The sequence below is a fragment of the Capricornis sumatraensis genome, chromosome 5 (genome assembly GCF_032405125.1).
Source record: "Capricornis sumatraensis isolate serow.1 chromosome 5, serow.2, whole genome shotgun sequence".
In the NCBI taxonomy this organism is placed as follows: domain Eukaryota; kingdom Metazoa; phylum Chordata; class Mammalia; order Artiodactyla; family Bovidae; genus Capricornis; species Capricornis sumatraensis.
Genome location: NC_091073.1, coordinates 53,493,247 through 53,517,585, shown reverse-complemented (window position 1 = coordinate 53,517,585; position 24,339 = coordinate 53,493,247). Strand labels below are relative to the sequence as shown.

General features: G+C 37.8%; 1 protein-coding gene and 1 non-coding gene across 2 annotated transcripts in view; both read right to left on the bottom strand.

The window, feature by feature from the left end:
• The window catches only part of LOC138079906 (B-cell receptor-associated protein 29), a 48,642-nt gene extending 24,329 nt beyond the window's left edge, over window positions 1-24,313 (bottom strand). The window contains exons 1-6 of the mRNA XM_068972678.1: window positions 24,266-24,313; window positions 23,704-23,810; window positions 18,061-18,161; window positions 9,508-9,658; window positions 7,942-8,077; window positions 3,187-3,295 (exon numbers count right to left, since the gene is read on the bottom strand). Of these exons, the coding sequence (XP_068828779.1) occupies window positions 3,187-3,295; window positions 7,942-8,077; window positions 9,508-9,658; window positions 18,061-18,161; window positions 23,704-23,795 (589 nt within the window). The 5' untranslated portion in view covers window positions 23,796-23,810; window positions 24,266-24,313. The remainder of the gene's footprint in view (window positions 1-3,186; window positions 3,296-7,941; window positions 8,078-9,507; window positions 9,659-18,060; window positions 18,162-23,703; window positions 23,811-24,265) is intronic.
• LOC138080498 (small nucleolar RNA U109) lies at window positions 149-276 on the bottom strand. The gene has a single exon (XR_011144962.1). It is a non-coding gene; the product is annotated as a small nucleolar RNA U109 (small nucleolar RNA).
• Window positions 24,314-24,339: the final 26 nt, after the last annotated feature.

Here is a 24,339-nt window from a genome sequence, read left to right as displayed (position 1 = left end):
TTCTTACATTCCACCTTACAATGAATGTTATTTGAATAGTTCCCCCCAAAATTGCTGATGGAAAGAAAAAGAAAGGGAAGATAAAGAAGAAAGAATAATGGCAGGGTCAAGGAATTTGCCTCAGTCACTTTTTTTTTTTCTTTTCCCTTTATGAAGGAGACATACACTAGTACTCAACTTCTACTGTTAGACAGCCAGCCCTGAGAACTTTCAATGTAGCATGCTACGGATACTTCTGCTCCTAAAGGAATGAGGAAGAGACATTTTCATGTACAATTCAATCACACTTAAAATCATTGCCTGGATGCATGCAATGACTGAATGATACATATTTCCTCTAGTTTCAAGAGTAAGTACTGAGAAGGTATTAAGAGTAAATCCTGGGAAGCTCTCCTGGGAAGAATCTTTTGAAGTCAATCTCCTTGGATATCAGAAAGTTTCTGCTACATACAAGGTCTACTTTTATTATGAGGGCTTGTGAACTTTGTAAATTCTTCAGAGCTTAAGTTCTCATTTTTCATGGCAGTGCCCTTTCCCAATTACTCCACACACTGGGACATCAGAGCTACCATTAAACAGATCATTAAAAATGACAGATCAGGTTCTTACACCTGACTAAGTTAGTCTTGAGTGTAAATTGGATGCTTGGGGACATGCATGCTCTCTCTTTGGCTCACTAGGGTCATATGACTGCACTGGAGCACAGGTCATTTACTAACTAACTGGTGAAAAATGTGAGCTGGTGTTTAAAAACTGATGGAGGTTTTGGCACTGCTGATAGAGTGAGTGCTCTTAATACTGCTTTCAGATACTTTCCCAATTTGGATTGAATCAGTTTAAATAGACATTTGTATCTGTGCTTTACTTCCACTAATATATTTGGAGAAAATGTTTCACCAAGATTATAAAGAAACACTAAGGGTAAGACCATGCATAAGGACAATATTCTATTTACTTCTTTAAAAAAATATACCACACTGCCTTTCTACTCAATTTTTAAATATAAGAGAACTTCCTGAAACATTTCTTAAGCACCATTAGTCTTAATGCTCTCAATTTTTAGAAATCTATGAATATTATTTGAATGGTACTATATACAAAGCATTGTGCTGCTGAACTCATCCATACCTTGAACTACTAATTTATTTCTTAGTTCTTGTCTTAACAAATTTGACTGGTATAGGTCAAGAGAACACAGCCAAGGTTATACCTCCATTAGAAATGGAACTTGGATCTTCTCAAGGTCAGTAACAATGTTATCTAAAATAAAATGTGTTCATAAAATACTACACTCCTTGCAGAAACCAAACAGAACGTACTCAAACAGGTAAAATCTGCTTTACTTCCACCTTGATTCACTTTGAAAGTAGTTCTGCAGTCTATACTTCAAATAGGAAAATTGCAATCACTTGTTATCCGATCATAAACAAAATGCCTATATTATAAAAGAGTTCATCTTCAAACATCTGAATTGTCAAAGAAATATTGAGCTTCTTTATATTACTCAAAATAACACTGAGTTTAGGGTTATATATCCAACTTGTGAAGTTAAAACTCAAAATACATGAGTTGGATTTTTAAAAAGCAAAGGGAGGAAAAAACTAAGCTGGCCAGGGTTAAGAGAGGAAGTATGGCACACAACCTCCTCTTGTCTGCCTTTTATTTCTGTCCTACTCTGCTTACAACTAAAGGAAAAGGATTCTTGGCAGATATTAAAAAAAGCAGGAATTTAAAATAATTTTTTAAACTAATTAAAGGTATTTTGGAAATAGTCCCTTGCATTCTTCAGAAGGATTACCAGCAATATTTTGTGCTGGGTAAAAAAAGAACACTATTTCTCTTCTGAAATGTCTGATTACTAAATTTATTTTCATACAAATGTTAAAACTTCGTGATCATGTTCCAAATTATTTGGAACTGCAGAAAAGCCAAAAGTACAACTATGAGAAGATTTAGAATTTTGAGCTATACTATACCAAACACACCATCTACCACTTTGTCTGGAAGAGTAAATTATTTTTTAAGTTACTGCTTCTAAATGATTTTTTTTTACTTTAAATAAGAAGTAGGAAAGTGACTATACATTTTATATCAGATGAAATACCCTACGGATTTTTTTAAGCAATTAGCTTTTATCTTCAGGCTTTCCATTTCAAATGCAAATACATCTTGATGAACTCAACTCTGTCCAAACAATATACATAATCAACAATAGCAAGGTGTATTACAGAAAATTATACTGGGGCCTATTCTTTTTAATCTAAACTTACAAATGGCATAAAGTATTTTTATTCAATTACTGAATGTTTTCCAATTTATTTCCAACACAAAGCAGTGGAAGAGATCTGAAATTGGAGAAGGCCTATGCATTGATCACTATCTTGACTCTGCCTGAGAGGTTCCCAGTATTTGGACAACATCAAGGACTATCTGTCATAAGCTGGAATGTTGCTCAGGGGTCAAGCCATCACCTTTGAGGCAGTTTCTTGGATGACATCAGATTTAGAACTTTTCAGTGCTATGCAGCTGCAGGCAATAATAATTTGTTCCTTGTCTAAGAATAAGAAGATACTAAAAGAACTGTTTTTCAAAAAAACAAAAAATGCAGAAGAAATAGCTGCCTTCAGGGAAATGGGAGTTGGGATGTCCTACCCCAAGTCCTTACTGCAATGTATTTTGGAATCAGACACTGAACTCTACTGACATCCCAGTCTGTGGCTTACTCTGTCCATATCATTTCTTTCAAGGAACATTTTCCTTATATCTGGCAGGTAGAAAATATTAGGGCTTATCTCAAGCCCTAATATTATAACCTTATCTTATAACCAAAACTTTTCCCCTGTCATTGCTTCTTTTAGCAGCAATGTACTATGATGAAAAACTGTGATAATTTTCCAAATGTGTTTACAAGCAACTTTTCAGGAACATAGGTCTTTTGCTAAGGCAGGAACATTTGTATTTACAACACAGATCTGAAACACCTACATGTTTGTCTGTAAAACAGAGCATGTTTCTCATGGCTGAAACAATGTTTTATCTTCATATTTGAGCAGGAATTTGTAAATAGGTCACCCTTGGTATTTTAGCCAGAAGAACATGTAGCCACTGTTTTGTTTTAGCAAAAGCAGTGAAGTTTAACAGCATAAAATATGATACTTCTACTTTTGCGCAGGCATACAACGTTACCATCTGAAGCCTTCTTTAATTCAGTTTTCAGTTTTTCTTTGTCTTCTTCTAGTTTTTTATTTTCTGCTTCCAAAACGTGTTCTTCTTCCTTGCCATAGTTTTTCAAGAGCTATCAGAGAAGAGAGTTATAGAAAGAAGTAATCTTAGATTGTAATAGCCAGACTTTTTTTTAGGAAAAGAGCTAAATAACATTTTAAATTATTGGCCTTTATTCTTTGTCCTTTTTAGTGCTTTATACTTTTTTACAATGTAAACTTCTGTTAACAGAAACCTGGTTTTTGGCAAACACACACACACACACACACACACACACACACATACACACACTTTTTTCTACAATTGAAACCTCTGCAATGAAAATAACAAGAGTTTCTGGCTGGGCTACAATTAAAATTATATTTTCAGAAGTATTCAGATAAAACATATCTTTTCTTTAATATGTGATGTTAATCTAAGGAAAAAATAGTTCTGAGGATAATATTAATTGGAAAGCCTTTATGTTCCAACTGCAGAGCGGTCTACTCAGACTAGTTTTATATTGATGATTTGTAAAAAAAAAAACATGTTTTCAGGATAGAAATGGGTAAGTGGAGTATGACAGGGCCACCTCTATGCTTGGACAATTCTACCTAATTTACATTGAATGGTCTCCAAATTACTTTTATCCAGTTAATCTTTCATAATATTCTTTGTATTTTCAAATCTATTCTGGCTTTTAAAGTGTTTGTTTTATGTTTGTAGCTTATCTTTTATAGGCAAGAAAAATTAAGATCTGAATAGTAAAATATTTGATTAAAATAAAAACATCATGGGGTAAAAATTTCATAGCCTGGATGGAAATCATCAGTGTTAATAGAAGTAAGTAGCTGACATTAAAAAGAACATTTTCAGATGTTTAGTTAAAGATGTTAAATTAATGTTTGAAAAACAGAACATGTACATATTGACATGGGTTATTTGACTAAGTAAAAAGGCAGCAATTTGATACAGAAAACCTCAACAGTCAGGAAAAAAAAATTAACTCAGGACAATTTAAAATAGACTGACATAGAAAAGAATTTCTACTGCAGGGTGATTTCTTTCCTAATGTAAACTGACATATTAAAACACTGATATTAAACAAAACAAGACGATGTTCTACTTAGCACTGCTACTACTACATGCAAATATTCTACAATACTATGTAGTATAAGGAGTAAAAATATAACAGAAATACAATCTTTTGCTCTCAGGTTAACTCAGGCTTGAGGAGAAGGCAATGGCAACCCACTCCAGTACTCTTGCCTGGAAAATCCCATGGATGGAGGAGCCTGGTAGGCTGCAGTCCATGGAGTCGCTAGGAGTTGGACACGACTGAGAGACTTCACTTTCACATTTCACTTTCATGCACTGGAGAAGGAAACGGCAACCCACTCCAGTAGTCTTGCCTGGAGAATCCCAGGGACGGGAGAGCCTGGTGGGCTGCTGTCTATGGGGTCGCACAGAGTTGGACACGACTGAAGCAACTTAGCAAACTTAGGCTAGTGGAAATGATGAGATGAACATAAATACTGTAGCACAAGATCAAATACAATACTGCTGTGCTACAACAGAGATCAGGCAGATCAAAGGAGGGATTGAAACTCAAATGAATATGTCATCCCAAGAATACTTTTTTAAGAGATAAAGAACTGAAGTACTTACTAAAACTGAAGAAGTCTCATATCTTTAACATTTAAAAAAAAAACATTTTTTTTTTTTTAAGAGCAGAGACTAGGAAAAAAAAATCCCTCTGAATTCTACAGGTCTGTTGACCACTTCAACGCAATCCTTGCTATACTTCACTTGAATTCATTTCGCACAGTCTTCAGTGATTATCCAAATCGGAAGAGAACCAATGAATTACAGGAAAGCTTACACTGACTGCCTGAATTAATATGCCACTGACTTGGAAAAGTTGAATTTGGTGTTGGTCTTGTAAATAAGCTTTCACTAATGCACCTATAAACCTGTTCAACTTTATTATTGAATTATTATTATGTGTAACTTGATGCTGGAGAAAGACCAAGAGCCCTGGAATCTGAAATGCTATAGCTACCAGCTACAGTGATGCACATGTAAACTGTCCTGCCCACCTTACCCCACCAGGGTAAGTGGCTCGGAGAAAACAAGTAAGCAGTAAAGCTCCAGCATTGTTATTTTAAAGCAGGCATATATAAGTTAATTGGTCTTTCATAAGTATTTCATTAACTGAATATCATAGCAGAACGGGGTCCCATGCACCATCTGCAAGTCATTTCATGGGCTAGCATATGATCAAAGGGAACTAAACAATGTGGTTAAGAGTGTGGATTCTAGAGGAAGGCTACCTGCCTGGATTCAAACCTTAGTTCTGTCTCTTATTAGTGGAATGATTTTATATAAGTCACTTAACCTTTCTGTGCCTCCATTTCTTCATCTATAAAATGCAAATATTAACAGCACCAACCTCTTAGGGTGGTTGCAACAATTCAAAGAGTTAATACCTTACTGTAAAGCCTGTGAACAATGTGAGCTATTATTTATAAACTTGACACCCAGAACAAATGTGGTGACTTGCCCCAGATCACAATGCTAATTAATTACTGGCACCCAAATCTCTTGAACTTTAGGGTAAAACACTTTCCATTAGATAATGTGTCTCTTATAGAGAATGAAGAGATGTTTTTACCATTATAAAATGAGATCAAAGGACAGAAAATGAAGCAAATAATATTAACATACAAAATAAGTCTGACTGTATTGCTGAAACAATGGTGACATACTGTTTGTCTCTGGACACAGAAACACTGACACAGCTTAATGACCAACTGAAAGTTACATGATGTCTATGGACCAAAGCTTTTTTCAAAACAGAACAAAAAAAAGTAAAAATACAAACCAGTGCTTATTCTTTAAATGTTTCCTTAAAAGATGCTGTTAAAATCTACCCAAAGAAACATTTCTGAATCCTATTTGTGTAGTGGTAATAAGGCAGACATCGTAAATAAAACATGGGTTTTTGAACAGGTGACCATGATACTGTAGCATCAAAACTATTTTTTTTGCAATGAGTTTTCCCTTATTTAATAGGTGGTGGAGAAGACTCTTCAGAGTCCTTTAGACAGCAAGGAGATAAACCTTGTCAATCTTGAAGGAATCAACCCTGAATATTCATTGGAAGGACTGATGCTAAAGCTGACGCTCTAATACTTTGGCCATATGATGTGAAGAGTCAAATCATTGGGGAAAAAACTGATGCTGAGAAAGACTGAAGGCAGGAGGAGAAGGGGGTGACAGAGGATGAGTTGGTTGGATAGCATCACCAACTCAATGGACGTGAGTTTGAGCAAACTCCAGAGACAGTGAGGACAGGGAAGCCTGGCATGCTGCAGTCCATGGGGTGGCGAAGAATCAGACACGATTTAGCAAATGAACAGCAACAATAGTTTTAGAGAGCTTTATATTGTTCTAGTTAATAGGTAACTCTTTTAGAATAAAAGGTGATGCTTAGAGTTCTTTCTGTAAGAGGCTGGGCTTTAGGATTTGGGTAATTCTCTACTGTTAGACTTACAATGCTTTTTATGTGAAAGCCACTCAATCTTGTCCAGCTCTTTGCAACCCCATGGATTATGCAGTCCAGGAATTCTCCAGGCCAGAATACTGGAGTGGGTAGCCTTTCCCTTCTCCAGGCGATCTTCCCAATCTAGGGATCAAACACAGGTCTCCCACGTTGCAGGTGGATTCTTTACTAGCTGAGCCACAAGGGTAGTGCAAGAATACTGGAGTGGGTAGCCTATCCCTTCTCCAGCAGATCTTCCTGACCCAGGAATTGAACTGGGGTCTCCTGCATTGCAGGAGGATTCTTTACCAACTGAGCTATCAGGGAAGCCCTTACATAAATATAATTTGATGTAATTTATAATTGATTGCACTTCATTAATCTGTAATAGGGAAATAATCTTATTGCATTATGTTAGGAATTATTTAAAAAAATGTTTCACTTATGAATGGTTCTTTTGACTTTTTTTCCTAAGAGGCAGAATTAGGAAAACTTATAGGTTATAGGGCTTAACATGAACTGAAAACACTCAAGCTATGAAATCTGACTCCTAAATTTTAAAGTTAAGAAAAAAAATACCCAAAGTAATTTTTGTATCTTCCATTTTCTCATTTGTTCTTTTTACTTAACATGGAAAACATCAGTAAATGATTTTCACTCTCCCTGAGTAGCAGGGGAAAGACAGCATAGGGTTCTCAAAGAATTATTAGCAACATAACCCAAATTAAGAGACTGAAAATATTATATGCCATCTTCAATCTATATCAACTATTTTTCTCTGCTTCTTATATAAACATTATTTAAAGAAACACACACACACAAAGTCTTAACAGTAATTTAACTGAATGGGAAATGGAAACTTAAGAGAGACTTATTAAAACTTGCCTTATGTTATAAAGTAAAATTAATGGTAATAAAGGAACTAAAATTCATATTCTCAGAACTTTTTCTCCTTGAATCACAGGAAGTAGGTCCAATGGCATTAATCTACTACTGAGGGAAACTGTGAGAACTCAGGAATCTAAAGATAATAAAATACTTCTGGAACAATCATACTGTAGAATTCTGTTATTTATGGTCATTTTCTGCTTATAAAATATAAAAATGCTCTTTTTGAGGCTGAAAAAAAATATACCACCCCTTGGGAATACCAAAAAACATTTACACCAGTTTTTTTTTTTTTTTAATTTAAATACCCGTTTCAGTCTTTCATTTTCTTCCATGAATTTTTTGGCAGCCTGGTTAATGTTTTCTGCTTGACGTTTAAGTACTCCTTTGTTTGACAGCTCTTTTGCCAGCTGAGTGATAAGGGTAACCAGACGTCTCAACACTCTAAGAAAATAAAAAAAATGTCAGAGTAGTGTATAACTAGACTAATCCCCAAGAACTGTGACTTTAAGCACTAATCATTCAGTTACTCCCCTTCACGTGTGGGTGTGGTAGTATTTAAGCAAGGGAGGATGTTTAAAGAAGTGTGTGTTCAGTCACTCAGTCATGTCTGACTCCCTGTGACCTCATGGACGGTAGCCTGCCAGGCTCCTCTGTCCATGGCATTCTCTAGGCAAAAATACTGGAGTGGGTTGCCATTTCCTCCTCCAGGGTTTAAAGAAGACAAATACATAATCCAAGTCCTAGTTAAAAGAAGGCTGTGTCTCATTTCTTTGAAATTTTTGCCAGAAGACTAACTTTTAGAATGTGGGTTCAGTGGGACTTACTTATTTTTCTCTGAAGAGGACTTTGGCCAGGAGGAGAAGAAAGAGAATTTTGGACATTGTGGCAGGGCCAGTAAGAAATTATCCCCCTCAGTTCAAAATCTGCTATGTAAAGAGCACTGTGCAGGATTTCCCTTGTGGTCAGTGCTTAAGACTTGAGCCCCCGTGCTTCCAATGCAGGGGCATGGATTCAATCCCCGGCTGTGGAAATAAGATCTCACATGCCTCTTGGTCAAAGTAAATAAATAAAAAGAGCATTGTGGAAGGCTGTGGCTAAACCTAAAAACTACTCTCCTACTTCTATTGATGAGTAACCTCCATTGTTACTAATAGTAATTGTTATCTTCAAGTATCCAATTCAAGAACTGCTAAGTGTTAATTACTATGCCAGGCATTGGGGATATAATTGGAAACAAGACAATGGCTCTGCTCTCAAAGAGTTTAGGCTTTAGTTGGGGAGGCGAGAGTTAAAACAGTATTTAATTACAACCATGAGTAATTAAATGACACTTGGAAGAAAAGTATACACACTACACATTCTATGGGAGTGTACAATAGGAGACCTACCTACTTTGGGGGAAATGATGGTCACAGGTCTCAGCTTACCTGAGAAAGGAGCTACGGATGAGTAGAAATTAACCAGGGAGAGAAGGAAGGGAAGAGTGTTTTGGCAGAAGGAAAAGTTAGTGTGAAGACCCTGAAGTAGGAAGGAGTTGGGTACGCAAAAGGAACTCAATAAATATTTGTTGCAATAATGAATGAATGAGTTAAGGAGCAGCAAAGGACAGTGTGGGTGCAACGGTGGTATATGTGTCAGAAAAGAGTACAAAAGGAGGCTCCAGAGAGCAGCAGGGGTGAGATCCTGCAGGACCTTATGGGCCTATCCAACCTACAAGCCAGGATTATTATTTGTTATTTGGGTCTGCCATCTGAGTTCTTTCAAATAAGATGTTACTGTGTTAAATAGTACAGAAGAAAAATCTACACTGTAGGTGGAAAAAATGAGAAACATAAATCATGTTTTAAAATTGTGCTTTAAAGAAAACTTACAGCCAGAAAAATAATGAAAATCCAGAAATGTAAAGATTTCTTTGAGACCTGAAGAGTTTCATTTGTGTATGTTCATAGGCAGCAGGTCTGCTGGCTGAGCTCTTCTCAATAGTATGAGTTGAGGAATATTTTCTTACTTCTCTCACAGCATCTATTAAAGAAAAAGAGGAAACACATTGCTTTTGGCTTTTAAGAATATAAGATTATTAATATAATGGAAAGCAGATTTAGCCCAAGTGACCTAACTTTTAGATAATGAACTTTAGTTAGGGGGTCTCTTTATAATACATGGGAGGATATTATGTTCAAAATAGATGCCAGTGGTAAACCTTGAATGTAACAGTATTTTGCTTTTTTACTATTCATCTAGGAGTTACCATCACTGCACTGTCTCTAGTATCTAGCTACACTGCATTAAAATTAAACCTACTGACAATAACATATATAGGTCATATGCCATTACAATCAATTCCAGGCTAACCCATTTCTCTTATGCACTAGCATTTTTATTACATCTACTATAATTTTTTACAGTGGAAGTGACAAATAGATTCAAGGGATTAGATCTGGTGCCTGAACTATGGATGAAGGTTTGTGACATTGTACAGGAGGCAGTGATCAAGACTATCTCCAAGGAAAAGAAAACAGCAAAAAGGCAAAATGGTTGTCTAAGGTGGCCTTACAAATAGCTAAAAGACGAGAAGAGAAAGGCAAAAAAGAAAAGGAAACATATACCCATTTAAATGCAGAGTTCCAAAGAAAAGCAAGGAGAGATAGGAAAGCCTTCTGCAGTGATCAATGCAAAGAAATAGAGGAAAATAATAGAATGGGAAATCTCTTCAAGAAAATTAGAGATACCAAGGGAATATTTCATGCAAAGATGGGCACCGTAAAGGACAGAAATGGTATGGACCTAACAGAAGCAGAAGATATTAAGATGAGGTAGCAAGAATACACAGAAGAACTGTACAAAAAAAGATCTTCATGACCCAGACAACCACGATGGTGTGATCACTCACCTAGAGCCAGACATCCTGGAATGTGAAGTCAAGTGGGCCTTAGAAGCACCACTATGAACAAAGCTAGTGGAGGTGATGGAATTCCAGTTGAATTATTTTAAATCCTAAAAGATGATGTTGTGAAAGTGCTGCACTCAATATGCCAGCAAAACTGGAAAACTCAGCAGGCCACAGGACTGGAAAAGGTCAGTTTTCATTCCAATTCCAAAGAAAGGTAATGCCAAAGAATGTCAAACTACTGCACAATTGCACTCATCTTGCACACTAGCAAAGTAATGTTCAAAATTCTCCAAGCTAGGCTTCAATAGTATGTGAACCAAGAACTTTCAGACGTTCAAGCTGGATTTAGAAAAGGCAGAGGAACCAAAGATTAAATTGCCAACATCCATTGGATCATCGAAAAACCAGGAGAGTTCCAGAAAAACATCTACTTCTGCTTCATTGACTACACCAAAGCCTTTGATTGTGTGGATCACAACACACTGTGGAAAATTCTGAAAGAGACGGCAATACCAGACCATCTGACCTGCCTCCTGAGAAATCTGTATGCAGGTCAAGAAGCAATAGTTAGAACTGGACGTGGAACAAAGGACTCTTTCCACTGGGAAAGGAGTGTGTCAGGGATGTATACTGTCACCTTGCTTATTTAATTTACATGCAGAGTGCATCATGTGAAATGCTGGGCTGGATGAAGCACAAGCTGGAATCAAGATTGCTGGGAGAAATATCAATAGCCTCAGATATGCAGATGATACCACCCTTATGGCACAAAGTGAAGAACTAAAAGCCTCTTGATGAAAGTGAAAGAGGAAAGTGAAAAAGCTGGCCTAAAACTCAGCATTCAAAAAGTAAGATCATGGTATCCAGTCTCATCACATCATGGCAGATAGATGGGGAAACAATGGAAACAGTCACAGACTTTAATTTATTGGGCTCCAAAATTACTGCAGATGGTGACTGCAGCCATGAAATTAAAAGACGCTTGCTCCTTGGAAGAAAAGCTATGACCAACCTAGACAGCATATTAAAAAGCAGAGACATTACTTTGCTAACAAAGGTCCATCTCGTCAAAGCTATGGTTTTTCCAGTAGTCATGTATGGATGTGAGAGTTGGACTATAAAGAAAGCTGAGCACCGAGAACAGATGCTTTTGAACTGTGGTGTCAGAGAAGACTTTTGAGAGTCCCTTGGACTGCAAGGAGATCAAACCAGTCCATCCTAAAGGAAAGAATGCTGAATATTCATTGAAAGGACTGATGCTGAAGCTGAAACTCCAGTACTTTGGGGACTGGCCACCTGATGTGAAGAACTAATTCATTAGAAAAGACCCTGATGCTGGGCAATATTGAAGGCAGGAGGAGAAGGGGATGACAGTAGATGAGATGGGTAGATGGCATCACCGACTCAAAGGCCATGAGTTTGAGCAAGCTCCTGGAGTTGGTGGTGGACAGGGAGGCCTGGTGTGCTGCAGTCCATGGGGTCGCAGAGTCGGACACGACTGAGTGACTGAACTGAAGTATTACTCTTTAAAAAAAACCTGAAATATAGTTGATTCACAATGTTTCAGGTATACAGCAGAGTGATTCAGTTATATAGTTATCTTTATTTCTTTTTCAGATTTTTCCCATTATAGGTTATTATACTGAATATAATTCTGTGCTATACAGCGGGTCTTTGTTACTTACCTATCTTATGTATAGGCTACTATTATTTTAAATTATTGAGATTTTAGAAGTATTTGGTTACACTGAGATTTCTACTGGCAAAGATTTGTTGAAATGGGATTGACCTATGGTAGTATATGATCCCTCAAGTGTCCTATGGATGGAACCTGTTACTGATAATGTTCAGAGAGCTGCTCATTTGATACTTTCAGTTCTGTTAAGTCTCAGATTCAGAGGAATCACTTTTTTCTAGTAGGAGACAGATTTCAGATTATAGCATCTTTATTTGGTGTACTCTTCATCATTGGATTCTTGTAGTTTCCTGGGAAGGTATCTGCCTTTGATGTTACAAAGACCAGTGGAATATAAGCAAGTTCGGCTGCTCCTTTCATGTAGTCATAAGCATTTCTAGGGAAGAGTTACTGCCATATAGGAAAGAGATTATAGTTGAAAAACAGCTAATTTTAACCCCTATTTAATTTTTTTAACAGCACTTTGAGCTAAAACTCACATAACATTTACTCTTAAAAGTGTATTTAGTGGTTTTGAGTATATTCACAAAGTTGTGTAACCAACACCTGAATATTTTCATCAACCCAAAAAGAAAGCCCATATCCATTCTTGCCCTCCCTGCACCTCCTGGCAACCACCAATCTACTTTCTGTCTCTATGGATTTGGCTATTCTGGACATTTGATATAGATGGAATCATATTTTATGTGTTCTTTTGTGTCTGGCTCCCTTAACCTCGCTTAATATTTTCAAGGTTCATCTATGTTGCAGCAAGTTACATAGATGAACTTGCTTTATTACTTTTTATAACTGAATAATTCTCTGTTGTACAGCTACACCACATTTGGTTTATCCATTCAAGAGATGATGGATATTTGGATTTTCTCCATTTTTTAGCTATTATGAACCATGCTGCCATGAGGATTCATGTACAAGTTTTTATACTGACATGTTTTCATTTCTCTTAGTATATAACTATGAGTGGAACTGCTGGATCATATGGATCTACAGTCCATAGAATTGCAAAGAGCTGGACATGACTGAAGTAACTCAGCACGCATGCATGGTAACTCTATGTTTAACTTTTTGAGGAACTGCCAAACTCTTTTCCCAAAGCAGCTTTACCAGGTTACATTTCCAGTGTAATGTAAATTGGGATGGTTCCTATTTCTCCACATCTTCATCAGTGTTTGTTATTATCTGTCTTTTAGATTATAACTATCCTAGTGAGTATGAAGTGGTATTTCATTGCAATGATAGTGAGTTTTCCAACTGAAAAAAAAAATCGTTTATTTCCATTTTCTTTAATTGCTTCTAACAATGTTTTTGTAGCTTTAAGCATTGAGATCTTGTACATCCTTTATAAAGTTCTTTTCTAAAAACAAGAAGTTTTTAGGTTTCCTGTTGTACTTATAAAATTAATTTAAAAATTTCAATTTTGAATTGTTGCTTATAGCATAGAAATGCACTTCATTTTGTATATTGACCTTGTATTTTGCAATGCACTACATTTCTTTGACATAGTATTTTTCTTGTAGACATTTTAGGATTTTCTAAATTATCGTGTCATCTTCAAATGACTGTTTTACTTTTTAATTTAAAATCTTAACGCTTTGTATATTTTTCTTATCTTAATATTATCTCGGTTAGAAAGTCTATTACTTAATTGAACAAAAATAGTCAAAGTGAACACCCTTGCCTTGTTCCCAATCTTACGGGGCTAAGTTTCAATATCTGACTAAGGATGATGCTAGCTCTAGGCTTTTGTAGATGCTCTTCATCAGAACGAGGGAGCTTCCTTCTATTTGTAATTTGCTAATTAAAAATAATTCGATGTTTGTATATACTGTAAAATAGTTATAAATCCATCACCATACAGTTACAGAATTTCTTTTTTCTTGTGATGCAAAATTTCTTTCAACATCTACTCTCCTAGCAATTTTCAAATGTGCAATAGAGAATTATTAACGAAGTCACCATGCTGTTCATTATATCTCTATGACTTATTTATTTTATAACTGGAATCTTATATGTCTTGACTCCCTTCACCTATATTGCCCACCCCTACCCGTGGCAACCACCAATCTGTCCCCTGTATCTATGAGTTTGATTTCATTGTTTAAGATTCCACATATGAATGAGATCTTACAGTATTTGTCTTTCACTTAGCATAACGTCCTCAAGGTCAATTTATGTGGACACAAAAGGCAAGATTTCCTTTTTTTCTGGTTATTTCTAAGATTGCCTCAAAACAATAAGAGCATGCCAACCACTATAAAAACAACTGAAAAAAAAAAAGTCTTTATGAATTATTTTGAGCAGACCAGAGGAACCAGACAGTACTTTGAAGTCATTGTTGTTTTCCTTGTTGTTTAGTTGCTAAGTCGTGTCTGAATCTTGTGACCCCATGAACTGTAGCCCGCCTGGCTCCTCTATCCATGGGATTTCACAGGCAAGAATACTGGAGTGGGTTGCCATTTCCTTCTCCAGGGGATCTTCCCAACCAGGGACAGAACCTGTGTCTCCTACATTGGCAGGTGGATTCTCTACTTTACTGAGCCACCTGTGAAGTGGCTACTACTTGGCAATTAAACAGGAATAATACTCCTGGATCCATTATGCAGAAATGCTAAAGATTAAGCAGTACTACCCAAGAAAAACACAAACCCATTTGTAGAATGCACTGCTTGCATAATAATAAAGAAACTGTGTCTGAAAAGTGGGATGGGGGGCAACAATAAGAGGAGGATGTGACTCTTGGTCAATTTGGAGATCATCTTTTTGTGGGATCAGTTCTGTAAGTGTTCAAATTCCCGAGAAGCATTTCTGCTGACACTAAATAAACTCTCCTGGATTTCCTACTTCATTTCTGCCTGTTCCAACTTGCTAAAACATACTTTTCAGTTAGTATTGGCTCTAGGAATATAAACATCTAGTAATGACTATTAGACCAACAAGAAAAAAATTCCAAAATAAAAGATGAATTATGCTGAGTAATTCAAACCTACTGGGTCTGCATTATTTGCACCAATGTCATTTTAGTGGATGAGAACAGTGGACTACGTACTTTACATATGTAACTGCATGTTATTCTTTCAACACCTCAGTGAAGTAGGTGTTATTCCCCTGTTGAGAGATGGAAACACTGAGGCTTCATGGGTAAGTTCCTGTTTGACTGTCTTTATCATCCAGGGTTAATGGCCCCACATTAATCATCCATGATGTTCCTATTCTCTGGGAGTTAATTACTTTCCCTGCCCATAGATCTAGGCTCCTGCCAGCAGCCATGATTCTGCTCTGTGATCCTGGCCCCTGGCCATAGCTTCTCAGATGAGGATTGGATACCCAGTGTTAGCTGGTCAGATTTTTTCTTCCTTAGAATTGGAATTTAGAAATGGCTAGTTAATCCTCCAATATGGCTGGCATGACAAAACTTAGCAGCTGTATATAATTCTGGCCTGGAAATTGAGTATCAGAGCCTGCAGAGATAAGGAAGAAGAAGTAGACCGAGGGAGAAATACAGGGACACTAAAAGGACACTTCACTTCCTATGAATTTGGCTTCCTTCATTTTTCGGGCCACACTGAAACAACCCTATATTTTAATTTTCCCTTTCATGCTCAAGTGAGCTGATGCTGTTTTCTGATTTATGTAACCAAAAGAACCTTGGCTAAAGTTGTCATTCTTTATATGGCTATGTGGCAGTTTTCAGTAGAAACTCTTATGATAATTTTAGAGTTAGAAGGACACAGTACACTCTTAGAGCTACTAAGAGCTGAGGAGATTATTTCTTCTCTCTATTTTGCAAATGGCTAAACCAAACTCAGAGAGATGAAATGACATTCCAAAGGTCATTTAGTTAGCTGGTGACAAAGTTGGAACTTGGTTTTCCTTATTGTTTTTCACCTGCTTGGTGTGATTTTTTCTATGGCTAGAGATTCAATCAGTAACATTAAGAACATACCATGAGACAAACACAATTTGAAATGAATGAACTGCAAATCCATTCACATCCTGATGCACTGACTTACTCATACCTTCTCATGCCATTTATTTCCAGTTTATAAAGAGGATTCCCCTGCAGAGGTTAGTAATATGGAAGATGAGAAACATTTTCTCACAAGAGCGTGGCACACATGCTGGTTATGGCCTCAGGCTGACACGTGGGAAACCTGCCTAACTCAGAACACAACTCTGAGTGAATTCTGAGGGACAACACACTGCAGTGGTATCAAAAGCTGAATTGCCAAGAAGTAGCTGGGTGTTCTCTGACAAGTTACATAATCTCTCTGAGCTCAGTTCTTAAAAGCTCCTAAAAAGCATGGCAATTTACTCCTAAAAAGCATGGCAATTATTTTGACTCATGGAATTTCTAATTTGACAAAAACCTTAAAAGTCTACTTCAAGAGAAAAGTAGTGTCTGGGATGTTGCAATACCTCTGCCAGCATCTGGACAAACATAAAGGAGGCCTGTCACCAAGGGACAGGATTTATACCCATGGCAAGAAGCTGAATCACCCTGGCATCAAGGGAGATATTTTGACTATTAAGAGTTTTCTACTGAAGACCTATAATTAAATGGGGAAATGATGGAAAAACCTGCACGTTTTTGAGACAGACATCGAACCCCTGACTAGGTGAAAGAGGTTAACTGTATGCTGCAAACAAGCATGTAGACCCTAGACTGGCTGGAAACAGAAGGTTGATAATGCTGACTCCCACCTGCCTCCCACCAACCCCTGAAAGGATGTCCACAAGCTGATCACGCCCTCTTTGAAACATTACTATAAAACTCCTCACTACCCCTTCTAGGTTGGGACATGTAGTTTGGAGGGCATTAGCCCACTGTGGCCCCCCCTGCCTAACAAAGCAAATAAAGCTATTCTTTTCCACTTAAAAAAAAAGTCTGCTTCTAATTTCTAAGGTATTTGTTATGAAAATTTCAAACATACTGAAAAACTAGTACAATAAACATCCATATTTCCACTACCTAGATTTAACAATTGTTAGCATTTGCCATACTTGTTTTTTTTTTAATCAACTGAAATTAAGTTGTAAATATCATGAGACTTTACTTCTATGTATTTCAGCATGCAATGCCTAAGCATAAGGATGTAATCCTATGTAACAAGTGTTGCTAAACTTTTTCTGTAAAGAGCAGGTTGTGTATGTTAGGCCACATGGTCTCTGTTTCCACTACTGCACTCTGTAGTTGTTCATACATAGATGACACATAAACAGAATGGCATGGTATGTTCCAATAAAACTTTATTTACCAAAATAGGCAACTGGTCTGCAGGTTATAGGTTGCTGACTTCTTTTATATAATAATAACATTGATATCATAAATTAAGTTAACAAAAACTCCCTAATATTATCTAACAAACGGTCTATATTCAAATTTTTGCTGTAGGACGCAAATGTCTGTGCTATAGTTGTCTTTCAGCCAGGGTCCAATCAAGATTCACAGCCTGCATCTAAAACTTCTTTTGAGGGCCATTGCTCTGTTTGTCTCCCAAACAGTTAAACCTGTGCATAACTAAGACACCACAATAACAAAGGACTGTATATCTGCTAATTCTGCAAACTAGGCTATGCATCGCAGCATTTAAATCTTAAAACAACATAAAAGAGATTAAGAACCACTGTACTCTGATGCAATTTATGCTTGTATATATATAACTAATAATATCTATCAACATATCAATTATCTACTCCACATACTATCATATACTATATGAAGTCAACTGTATACCAATGGCAGCATCAAATTAATTAAAAGCCAATCAATAATAATTCATTAATGATAATATAAAAAATTATAGTTAAGCTTAGTCAAAGGAGGACGCTAGTACTTACCTAGAAACAGAACAATCAATAGGATTATAATAGTAAGAAAGGCCTTGTTCCAGAAACTTGCAATTTTACCCCAAACGCTAAAGGAAAATATCTTCTGCCATCTGTAAAGCAATACAATTGCATCAGGTGTAAAAAGTCAAGAGAACACTTTGAGATACTTTCTAAATACTAAATTAACATTTTGGCAATTGTGTAGTGAGTGAAAAGAACTACGGAAATTTAATTTTTTGTCATGTAAGAGAACTGTCAATTCTTATCAATAAGAATATCTCATGAAATAAAGAACAACTTTCAAATTTAATAATAATCCCACATTTGATTATTTTCTGTCTGGTGTCTTAAATATTCTTAAGTAAAAGTAACTTCTAAAGTAAATACACATGATCAAAACCTTAAATAGGAATTCTCACAGTAAAAATGTTAAATTACTGATAGAACTTATCACTTTATATCATTTTCCTTATCAGGATAGTAACTCAGAAATAACAAAGATCTATTGTTCTAACAACTAATAACATTTCAGGGCTAAGGGGTCTGACTTTCTACACTATTTATTTTTATAATTAAAAAAATAGATGAAGTTTCAATGTCTATTCTGAGTAAAAAAGTTTTTCTACTTTTACCATAAGGAAATTAAGAAAATCATTGGGCTATTATACACACATTGAATCACTGAGCTATTACATACACATTAAATCACTGAGCTGTTCTACAATGTGTGTGTAATACTGTGTACTACATACATAGTAAAGAGTAAAAATCTTAAATATATAGCTTGAAAGGGAATTCCCTGGTGGTCCAGTGGTTAGGACTCTGCACTTTCACTGCCGAGTGCCCAGTTTCAATCGCTGGTTGAGTAACTAAGATCCCACAAGATGCATGGCGTGGCAAAAAAGGAAAAAAAAAACCAAACATATATATCTATATATATATATATCTATATATATATATATAGATATATATATATCTTCAGGGATTTTTATGTGTGTTTATACCCAAGTAATTATATTCAGATCATTACTTGAACACAGAGAAAATGAAATAGGGAAACAGTCCAGATGGAATGAACAATATGAGCAAAGACACATAGGTAAGAAAGCATGAGTTATCAATGGCAAAGAGTGACAAAGTAATTTATCACACAACTGAAAAGGTAACAAATTTCACACAAGGGCATTTTAAATGAGTAACACATTAACTGAGTCCAAAGGAGATATATAAAGATAAGCACTTAAGTAAACTTCCAATTTCCTTTCATGGACCACAGCCTTTTAGTGGTGTGTGGGCCACTACACAAGTGTAGTGTGAAGTTGCTCAGTCGTGTCCGACTCTTTGCGACCCCATGGACTGTAGCCTACCAGGCTCCTCTGTCCATGGGACTTTCCAGGCAATAGTCCTGGAGTGGATTGCCATTTCCTTCTCCAGGGGATCTACCCAACCCAGGGATCAAACCTGGGTCTCCCGCATTGCAGACAGACGCTTTACTGTCTGAGCCACCAGGGAAGTCCTCACACAAGTGTAGGGCTTGTGTAATTCAATGAAGCCATGAGCCATGCCGTAAAGCGCCACCAAAGATGGACGGGTCATCGTGAAGAATTCTGACAAAACGTGGTCAACTGGAGGAAGAAATGACAAACCTCTCCAGTATTCTTGCTGCAAGAACCCCATAAACAGAATGAAAAGGAAAAAAGGATATGACACCGGAAGATGAGCACCACTCACCACTGCTCTCCTGGTTGAAAGGTGTCCAATATGCTAGTGGGGAAGAGCAGAGGGCAATTACTAATAGCTAAAGAAAGAATGATGAAGCTGGGCCAAAGCAGAAATGACGCTCAGTTGTGGATGTGTCTGGTGGTGAAAGTAAAGTGGGATACTGTAAAGAACATTGCATAGGAACCTGGAATGTTGGGTCCATGAATCAAGGTAAAATGGACGTGGTCAAGCAGGAGATGCCAAGAGTGAACATCCACATTTTAGGAATCAGTGAACTAAAATGGATGGGAATGGGTGAATTTAATTCAGATGACCACTGTATCTATGTGGGCAAGAATCCCTTAGAAAAAAGGGAGTAGGCCTTCAGAATCACCAACAAGAGTCTGAAATGCAGTACTTTGGTGAAATTTCAAAAATGAGAGAATGATTTCCAAGGCAAACCATTCAACATAACAGTATTCAAGTCTATGCCCCAACCACTAAATGCCAAAGAAGCTGAAGCTGCGTAGTACTATGAAGACCTTCCATAACTAACACCAAAAGAAACAATATGCTTTTCATCACAGGGGACTGGAATGCAAAAATAAGAAGTCAAGAGACACCTGAAGTAATAGGCAAACTTGCCTTGAAGTACAAAATGAAGCAGGGCAAAGGCTGACAGAGTTTTGTTAGGAGAACGCGCTGGTCATAGCAAACACCGTTTTCCAACAACACAAGAGATGACTCTACACATGGAATCATCAGATGGTCAATACCAAAATCAGGCTCTTTATTTTCTTTGCAGCCAATGATGGAGAAGCTCTATGCATGCTCAGTCGCTCAGTTGTTTCCGACTCTTTTGCTACCCCATGGACTGTAGCCCCCCAGGCTTTTCTATTGCAGCAAGTGAGTTCAGTAGTTGTGGCTTGCAGGGTATAGAACGCAGGCTCAGTAGTTGTGGTGCATGGGTTTAGTTGCTCAGTGGCATGTGGAATCTTCTCACACCAAGGACTGAACCCGTGTCCCCTGAACTGGCGAGCAAGATTCTTATTTACTGTGCCACCAGAGAAGTCCCTTAAGATTATGTTTTGAAAACAACTCTAATAATAACCTGAAGTTTGTGGGGAGACAGAGTTGATATGGATGCAGTTTCTTTTGCCTCTTTGATTCCTACTCCAAGAATACTGTTCAAATTTTACATTACAAAAATTTGTATTTTTACAAAGAGAACTAGCAATACCTTGCTGCTAAGTGCTAAGTAGCTTCAGTCGTGTTCGACTTTGTGCGACCCCATAGACGGCAGCCCACCAGGCTCCCCCGTCCCTGGGATTCTCCAGGCAAGAATACCGAAGTGGGTTGCCATTTCCTTCTCCAATGCATGAAAGTGAAAAGTGAAAGTGAAGTTTCTCAGTCGTGTCCGACTCCTAGCTACCCCATGGACTGCAGCCTACCAGGCTCCTCTGTCCATGGGATTTTCCAGGCAAGAGTACTGGAGTGGGTTGCCATTGCCTTCTCCTTGACCTAGGTCCTAATGTAAATTCACATTTCAAGTAAATCAACAGTATAAAAGGGAACACAAAAGGAGACCCACCCCCACCAGAGGGAACAATTAGCAGTTTATAAGGGTTGATTTAAGGAAGAGCTAATAACAGCTACTATATAGCGTCCTTACTATACTTCCCTTCTAAGCACTTTTACATGGCTTAGCTCATTTAATTACCACAACCACCATACGAGGTGGATGCTAGTATTACCTCCATTTTACAGATGAGGAAACTGGCCAGAGATGGTAAATAACTTGCCCAAAGTCATACAGTAGCATGCAGAGTTTTGATATAATCCTAGGCAGTCTACTTTGAATATGTGTCTTTCACTAGTGGGTTATGTGAGAAAAAAAAGAGTAGATTGCCAAAGTATGAAGCCTTTTCTTTGAAGAGTAAGGTGATTACACATGTAAAAGGATAAAAAGATGTGAATACACACAAGGACACATTGTAAATGATCTGTGGACATACATATATACACATACACCATGTTTTTCTAGTGTATATTTGTCCAAGAGGATATATTTATATAATGTGTATACATGTACTCAAATCTACCAAATAGCTACTTTATCAGGATAGAAAAAAAAATATATTTAATAAAAAGAAAAAGATCCATAATCTAGAAACCATTTTGAGGGAGAAAAGATCAACTGACAAAAAAACAATTTTTTTCTGCAAATCCTAAAGTTTTCTGTTAGATGTTTATAAATTACATCTTTCTTTCTCTTAAATATAGGCTTCTACTGTTGCAAGTATTACCAAAAAGTTGAAAAGGGTCTTACTGAGGATCTGAAACAAAATCAACAGGATGAGAGACAAGGTGATGAAACAGAAAGAGCACTAGACTGAAAGGCAGATTCTTGTCTTGAATCTGCAAAGCTCAACTAGATGACCTTAGGCCACCTTCTCATAGAATGAACAGGTTGAATAAAGTTCAAAAATCTCAACGTCCCCCTCCTATAATTCTATTTTTTCTTTCATAAGCAAGAAAATAGTGATGGCACAGCTGAGAGATAAAAATGGAAATGAGTAGAGATCCAGGCAGGTAAGAAGAAAGTTAAAAGTTGTGGAAGATTACTGGACCCTGAAGATGAACCAACCTGTCCACAGGGCAGGAAGAGAAACGCAGATGCAGAAAACAGCCTTGTGGACACAAGGTCAGGGTGCGGGTGGGGTGAGGGGTGAAATCGGAGACTGGGATTGATTTATATATTCACTACCACTCATCAAGTAGCTAGCTAGTGGGAACATGCGAAAGCACAGGAAGCTCAGCTCAGTCCTCTGATGATTCAGATGGGTAAGAAAAGGGGGTGGGGTGGGAGAGAGGCCCAAGAGGGAGGGAACATATGTATACATACAGGTGACTGACCACAATATTGTAAAGCAATTGTACCCCAATAAAAAAAAAAAGATAAAAACTTTCATAAGTCTCTTCAAGTCAAGGACTCTGACTAAATTTCAGTGGGTTATCTGTAGGATCAATTAATGAAAGATTTTCTTTTACATGAACAAATGTGTTGCAATATTTTTACACAAGAGTATTTCATCATTCACACTGCCAAGTCTGGATCTAACACCGAACTCCTAAAAAGTAGGTTACAATAGGGGTGGAGAGAGTTAAGGGTACAACTGAAATCCTACTGAAAGACCTTTGACGGTCTTTTGCTAAGAAACTAATGTTAAGGAATGGTTCTGATACTTTGCATATTCAGCACTTTTAATTTATACTCATTAATTCTGCATGGGGATAAAGTAGTAAAACTGCCATTAAATGAATACAAATAAATTATGTAAAACCAAAACTAAGAATCATTTATTGGCTTAAGTTTCCAAATTGTCTTTCCACTGCCCCAGTGAAATATTTCTGCATCATGGTGTACTGTAAACATCATTTATCCATTTACTTTTATTTGGCTCACTATTCTAACTCAGGGCAATAAAAGTAAAAGCTAACAAGACATGTAAAAAGGATGACCATCACTTTATGACATCTATAATTAACAGAACCAAAAGGAAGGGGGACGAGGACCTTCTCCTTTCAGAAGGGAGGGGGAAAAGTTAGTTGTACATATGTGTGTGCTCATTCACTCAGTCGTGTCTGACTCTGTGCTATCCCATGGACTGCAGCCCACCAGGCTCCTCTGTCCATGGAATTCTCCTGGCAAGAATACTGGAGTGGGTTGCCATGCCCTTCTCCAATTTGTACGTATAATAAAAAGCTTTATGAAGTGATACTTTAATATGGTCATTAGCTATTACTTAATTGCCGTGTGAATTTATTTTTAAAGAGCGCCTTTTATTGAATCAGCACTGAAATTCTTTTAAGAAAACTTTTTCCGTCACACACTCAACAGTCTAAAGAGCGCATCATATATGTTGCTGTAACGATTTGGAGGGTTCCTACCTCTGAGGAGGAATAAAAGGTAGACAGAAGATTAAAATGAGTCCTATTTCAGCGTAAAGAAAAGTTGCAACTGCCGCCCATTGGAGTGTCATTGTTTTTCTTCACACCTAAATAGAGAAACACTTATTTCACTCAGTTGCCTTTCAAAGAAAATTCGGTTTAAGGAGAGGCCCTTGGGGCGCGAGGTTTCCGTCCTGGAGGTTTCCGGGGGTCCGACACTCCCCTAAATGGGAGGCGCCCGGCAGTGACCCGGCGCGGGGAGGGGAAAGAGAGGAAGGAGCCGGTCGAGCGTGGGCCCAGAGGCCCGGGTCGGCACCTCCCCGGCGAGCCTTACGGAACCGGCCAGGCGCCACCGTGGTCGCGCTTTCGGTCCAGGTTCACGGCGTCAGCTGCCCAACGCCACCCTCCGCTAACGCCCAAGCCCGGTCCCCACCCCCGCCCCAGCTTCGCTCCGCGAACGCGCCAAGGGAAGGGCAGGCCCCGCGGACCAACCGCGGCGATAGCAGCGCGACCCCGCGCCCCACGCCGCCTGGAGGCCCGCGGGGCTCTCGCCCAGCCTTACCCCGCCTGCGGCCGCCTGGCTCCCCGCGCTGCTCCGCGGCCGCCGACGCGCGGGACGTCACACGCCGCGGCGGG